This window comes from Propithecus coquereli, unplaced genomic scaffold, assembly GCF_000956105.1.
Source record: "Propithecus coquereli isolate 6110/MARCELLA unplaced genomic scaffold, Pcoq_1.0 Scaffold2, whole genome shotgun sequence".
In the NCBI taxonomy this organism is placed as follows: Eukaryota; Metazoa; Chordata; class Mammalia; order Primates; family Indriidae; genus Propithecus; species Propithecus coquereli.
The window spans coordinates 12,500,064-12,501,860 of record NW_012144966.1 but is presented as its reverse complement, the minus strand read 5'-3'; the positions used below and the strand labels follow the sequence as shown (position 1 = coordinate 12,501,860).

At 31.4% G+C, this 1,797-nt stretch overlaps 1 protein-coding gene across 2 annotated transcripts in view; it reads right to left on the bottom strand.

The window, feature by feature from the left end:
• Positions 1–1,797, bottom strand: part of TMEM64 (transmembrane protein 64) — a 25,975-nt gene that overhangs the window by 6,984 nt on the left and 17,194 nt on the right. Inside the window, exon 2 of one of the 2 annotated variants that reach the window (XM_012643585.1) lies at positions 1,433–1,588. The exons of the other annotated variant lie outside the window; for it this stretch is intronic. Within the exon in view, the coding sequence (XP_012499039.1) occupies positions 1,433–1,588 (156 nt within the window). The remainder of the gene's footprint in view (positions 1–1,432; positions 1,589–1,797) is intronic. 2 annotated transcript variants of the gene reach the window in all.

Genomic DNA, 1,797 nt, shown 5'->3' with positions numbered 1-1,797 from the left:
GGTATTCATGAGGTATTGGTTCCAGGAACCCCCTGGATACCAAAATCTGCAGATACTCAAGTCCTTTACATAAAATGGTGTAGTATTTGCATATAACCTTCACATATCCTCTCATATACATTAAATCATTTCTAGATTACTTATAATACCCAATACAATGTAAATGCTATGTAAATAGTTATATTCTTTTATTTGTACAGTTTTTTATTGTCATATTGTTATTTTTTTATTGTTTTGAGTTTGCTTTAATATTTTCTATCTGGGGCTGGTTGAATTTGCAAATGCGGAACCGGTGGATATAGAAGGCTGACTGTATTCTATTGGTTATGAGCATGATCTCTAGAACCAATCACCGTGGTTCAAATCCTGGCTCTTCCCCTTACAGCTGCAACTTTAAACAAATTACTATCTAATGACATCTTGGTAAACTAGCTCCTGGGGATCAGAGGTAGGAGGCATGATTTACAGCATTCATCATTTCCCATGGTATAAATATTCCTGCCATGGCCAATTTCAAGAGACCAATGTGACTGACGTCACTGAACACAGAGTTAAAAAGTGATCTACACAATTGGCTCAAGATAATAAGTCTGTACCTCCTAGGGTTTTGGTAGGGACTAAATGAGCTTAAATATGTGGCATATATAAGCATGGAATAAAGGTTAGCTATCATCATCATCTTACTAACTCATCAAAAATTATGGTGATTTTCTATTTTGATAAATCTCAGGAATAAAATATATCACAAATGAATTTTTAACTCTTTATGTTTGCAATTTAAAGGCCCTGAATAAATTTCCCTAACATGGCAGTATTTTTCTCTTTTATCAACCTCGTACTTGGAATTTTATGTGCCCTAAACTATATTACAATTTGCACACACAAGTCATATTTGGATTTGTAATGGAAAACTTCATTTTTTATAAGGCAATACTTTTTAAAACAAATTTTTTGTTCTACAGCAAACTGTACTAGAAAGAAATTTACATTGCCAATACAATTAATACTCTAAAAAATACAAATAGAAGAATTTCAATAATTTGAAGATAAAGTATAAGATTGAAAGCCCAACTCCACCCAATTTCACGGAAATTACTTTCAGAAACACTTTACACAAAGTCAAAATAAAGTATTTGATTTGTGATGACTTTGAAAATAAATCACTGCAAAAATAACTCTGTTTTTATCATTCCTTTGTTTGCCTCTTTAAGAGAGCTTTCAATAAGTATCAGTTCAGTTCTACACACTTCCATATATCCACACAATTTAAAAAATTTAATGTCAAAATATGAAATTAGTTCTAAGAGAACAAAAAAAAATCTGAAAAGGAAAAACCCTCTTAAATTATTTTCAATGAAATTTGTTAAATCAGCAATGCGATACAAAAAGAAAAAAAAGAAAAAAGAGAGAAAACCCTTAGCCTTAAACTCACCTGTAAACAAAAAACAAAATATCCACTAACACTCTGTTCTGCAATGACATCTTCCATTGTCCGCAGAGTGGTACCCAAGTAAGAATTCAGAAGCTGGGTAGGAAGCAGTCCAACCGAAGATGCCATCAGATAGTTGGGTAATGAGAGATCAGTAATCTAGAAGAGTAGATTAAAGGGAATGATTCATTATCAAATAAAATTTCAATCCAACATAAAAATGTGTATATTAAGTCTTGCTAGTGGTTTTTCCTTGAGAGTAGAGGGAGATGAAATACTTTACAAAGTATTCTCACTTTTAAAAATGATTATAAAGAGAATACATGCATAATGTAGAAGATTTAGAATGAAATAAAAGTTTAAAGAAA